General features: G+C 60.9%; 1 protein-coding gene across 1 annotated transcript in view; it reads left to right on the plus strand.

Annotated features, from left to right (window-relative positions):
* The window catches only part of NTN5 (netrin 5), an 8,382-nt gene that overhangs the window by 651 nt on the left and 3,485 nt on the right, over positions 1-4,246 (plus strand). The window contains exons 2-6 of the mRNA XM_015591695.1: positions 2,235-2,423; positions 2,562-2,711; positions 3,105-3,158; positions 3,364-3,444; positions 3,940-4,235. Coding sequence (XP_015447181.1) covers positions 2,235-2,423; positions 2,562-2,711; positions 3,105-3,158; positions 3,364-3,444; positions 3,940-4,235 — 770 coding nt within the window. The remainder of the gene's footprint in view (positions 1-2,234; positions 2,424-2,561; positions 2,712-3,104; positions 3,159-3,363; positions 3,445-3,939; positions 4,236-4,246) is intronic.

Genomic DNA, 4,246 nt, shown 5'->3' on the forward strand with positions numbered 1-4,246 from the left:
GCGCCCGCTCCCCCCTCAGCCCCCTCATCCCCCGGCCCGGCCCCATGCCGCTCCCGCAGCTGGTCCCTTGTCCCTAAGGAGCAGGATGCTCTCTCCCTCCCCAGAGCCGCCTGCTCCTTGCTTCTCCCAATTCTCCAGCCGGGTCTCCTCTTCGCCTCCCTCTAGAGCCCCCCGACCTGCCTGCCTCACACCTCTGCTGCCCCAGACTTCCGGCTGCCTACCTGCCCATTAGGGGGCTCCGGCTTCTCCCCACACTTGATCACGATGACGATATGAGCAATACTTCCCGAGCACCCAGCCCGGGGCCGGCTTGTTGCAGGTGCTCTGGTGACATGTGCCAGGTGGTTGCAGGGAACAGGGCAGCTGGGCCTTTCCTCACTCGCCAGGTCAGCCAGGTGGGGGAAGGGTTTATCTGTTAAATACACACCAGCCATCGGTCGCCTGCTGCGTGCCAGGCAGGCGCTGTCATCGGGCCCGTTTTACAGACGAGGAGACTGAGGCTAGTGTTGGAAAGTCTCTCGCATGAGGACAGTGTCAGTCGCAGGGCCAGAAGCTGAGCTCCAGGGTCTTGGCTTGCCCCTGTCCACTTCCTTTCGGGGATTGTCACTTTGGATGATCTGGGTCAGAAGACGGAAGTCAGACTGCCTGGGCTGGAATCCCAGTTCCTCTGTACCAACTGTGCGACCCCGGGCAAGGTCTGACCTCCGTGCCTCTGTTCCCTCCTGTGTAATACGGGGCAGTAACAGCGCTTCCTCTGTAGGTGGCAGTGACAAGTCAATGAGCTAATTAACATACACAAAGTCCTTAGAGGAAAGCCTCAGCCGGTACCTGGCATGGAAAGAGCTTCCTGAGAGTCTGCCAATGTTACCGTCACCCAGATGAGGAAGGTGAGGCCGGAGGGGACAGTCACATGCCCTAAGCCTCACTGCCAGCAAGGGCAGCACTGGGACTGGGCTCCGGGAGACCGGCCTTTCTAGATGCTGGGCCGTCCCCCAGGCCATGTGGCTGGACCAGTGCTCCCCAGGCCCCGCACGACGCCCTCCCCACTCCACGGTGCTCCCAGACTGGAGCTTCTAGAGTCTGGACCCTTCTCACGCTTCCAGCAGCCCCCCTCGGAGACATACCCCCACCCCGCTCCAGCCAGCAGTCCCTCTCTCCCCTCTCCCCTCCCCCCTCCAGTCTGCAGCCCTTGCTAGAGGGTGTGAGTGTGTCGCCAGGCCCTGGGATGTAACTTCATTCCCCTAACAGAGTCCCTCTCCCCCTGTCTCTGTCCCCTGCCCTCACCTCCTGGACCTCCCTCTCTCTCCACCTCCCACACTGGAGTCGGCGTTGTTCCTTAAAGTGCTTCCCCGGTAATTCTGATTAGTGATTAGTAAGGTTTTAGAGCCGCTGCCTTAGAAAAGCTGACCGGTGCTCCGAGGAAAACGTACACATAACCCTCCCAGGATCCTGCGAGCTGTGAGAAGCGCTGCAGTGTGGTGGCTCAGAGCCCCGACTGTGGAACTCTGCGGCCTGGGTTCCAGTCCTGCCTCTGACCACCCCTTAGGTGCTTACCTTGGGCAGGTGACTTCAACTCTCTGTGCCTGTTTTCACATGTGTAAAACAGAGATGATGACAGCACCAGCCTCACAGAGCTGCAACGCCCAGGCCCTCAGGGCATGGCACCTGGCACCGGAAGCTCTGAAAGGGCAGGTACTATTAGGTTTCGTTGAAATACCGCCTTGAACGGGCCGATCCTGTCTGACCTCGGAAGCTAAGCAGGGTCGGGCCTGATTAATACTTGGATGGGAGACCACCTAAGAAGACCGGGTGATGCAGGCTTTAAAAAAAAAAGAAAAAAAATGGCTTCGTTTAAACCTCATGAAGTAGACATGGTAATAAGTGTAATTTTACAGCAAAGGAAGCTAAGCTACAAAAAGAAGTCACCAGCCCGAGGAACAGTGGGACATGAACGCTCTGGGTTTGACACCGTGACCCGGGCCTGAAGCCATCTCTCTTCTCTAAGCCGCCGCCCCCACCCCTGGTTCCACACAATCAGGAGGCTCATCAGGCCCCTCAGGCTCACCCAGCTCCGGTCCACTGCCCTCATTTTAAAGATAAGAATGAAGAGGTTCTGTGACCCAGGCTGAACGAGGGACCCCAGGCAGTCTCTGTTACACTGTACAGGGGTGGAAAGCTGGGGACCAGGACCGGAAAGCCGGCTCTGATGCGCCCTGGCTCCCTCTCGCTCCTAGCCTGCTCCTGCAACCAGCACGCCCGCCGCTGCAGGTTCAACTCCGAGCTGTTCAGGCTGTCAGGCGGCCGGAGCGGGGGTGTTTGCGAGCGGTGCCGCCACCACACAGCTGGGCGGCACTGCCACTACTGCCAGCCAGGGTTCTGGAGGGACCCTGACCAGCCGATCACCAGCCGCAAGGCCTGCAGGGGTGAGTGCAGTGGGAAGCCCAGCCTCGGGGGAGAGGGGACAGGGCCAGACTCCTGGGTCCCAGGGAGGAGGGGCTGGGGATTTGGGAGGGAGCATCTAGAGCCCAGACACCCGCATCCCACATCCTCTCTTCACGTAGCCTGCCAGTGCCACCCTATTGGGGCGACAGGTGGCACCTGTAACCAGACCAGCGGGCAGTGCTCCTGCAAGTTAGGGGTCACCGGCCTGACGTGCAACCACTGCGGTCCTGGCTATCAGCAGAGCCGCTCCCCTCGGATGCCCTGCCAGCGTGAGTCCTGAGGGGCCACGAGTCCTAAGTGGGGTGGGAAGGAGATATCTCAGGTCTCCAGGGGACAAGTGTGGCGAGGGCTAGGTCCCTGAAGGGTGGGAGCTAGAGGCCGGATGCTGGACTCTGGGTCCCTGAGGAAGCGGGAACTTTCTCCTCAGTCTCCAGGAGAAAGAGGCTGGAAGCCTGGACTCCTGGGTTTGAGGAAGAAGGGGGCTGGGTGGGGGTGTGGTCCAGATTCCTGGGTATGAAGGAAAAAGAGCCTAGGGAGGGAGCCTGGGGGAGAAGGGCAAAGGGTGCTTGCTCTCTTGGGTCTCAAGGGGAGAGATGGCTGTCTGGATTCCTTGGGGCCAGGGGCAGGGACTAAGGTCAAATTTCTCCTTTGGTTTCTCGTAGGAATCCCAGAGGCAACCACCACCCTTGCTACGACCCCTAGTGCTTACAGCTCTGGTAAGACAGGCTGGCGGGAGATCCCAGGCAGCAAGAGGGTCTGGGGATGGGCTGATTGCCCACCCTTGGTGGGGACACAGGGGTGGTCCAGTCTAGGATTCAGGCACCCCAGCTGTTCATCAGGATGGAATGCGGGGATGGGCAGGGGCAGAACGCTGTGGCCCAGGCCTCAGGAGCCCACTGCAGACAGCCTGACCCTCCCCAGACCCTGAGTGTCACAACTACTGCAACGTTTCGGGCACCAGGGTACACATGAATCTTCGGAGGTACTGCCAGCAGGATTACGGTGAGTGCTGGGGACAAAAAGAACCCGTGGCTGCACAGGTGCTCTGTCGACTGCCCCCATGCCACTCCCTTTGCTGGCCTTCGTTTTTTTCGTTTTAAATGGGAAGAGTGTTAGACTCTAAAAGGCCTTTCCTGATCTAACTTAACGGAGCAGAAGACAAATGGGGGGAAGGGCAGTGGAGGCCGGTGTCTCAGATCCGCCTGTCTCCTTTCTCCCTGTATTCTTGGTCTTGCCACCTTCAGCCTGTCACGTGTGAGGGAAGTGCGTGCCCTCTTAGGGATGGAAGGAGAAAGGGGAGCTGGTTGAATGGAACTGGCCTTTGCTTGGCTTGCCTACCTCAGATCTGAGCCTCAGCCCCATTCCCACAGAAACTCACCCTTCCTGCCGTGATCTCGGAAGCCTGCCCTTGGGTCCTGGGGCCCACCCCATCAGGACTGACCCAAGGGTCCCTGGAGGCTCCCCGCCACCCACGCCTGACATCTCCCCTTCCCGCAGTTCTCCGCGCGCAGGTGCTGGCGTCTGAGATGGTGGGCCCGGCGTGGTGGCGGCTGGCCTTGCGCGTGCTGGCTGTGTACAAGCAGCAAGCGCGGCCTGTGGGCCGCGGCGGCCGTGAGGCATGGGTGCCCGGCGCCAACCTGGCCTGCGGCTGCCTGCGCCTGCGCCCGCGGTCCCGCGCGCAGGGGCTGGCGTCTGAGATGGTGGGCCCGGCGTGGTGGCGGCTGGCCTTGCGCGTGCTGGCTGTGTACAAGCAGCAAGCGCGGCCTGTGGGCCGCGGCGGCCGGGAGGCATGGGTGCCCGGCGC

Source organism: Pteropus alecto, unplaced genomic scaffold (genome assembly GCF_000325575.1).
Source record: "Pteropus alecto unplaced genomic scaffold, ASM32557v1 scaffold41, whole genome shotgun sequence".
NCBI classification, from domain to species: domain Eukaryota; kingdom Metazoa; phylum Chordata; class Mammalia; order Chiroptera; family Pteropodidae; genus Pteropus; species Pteropus alecto.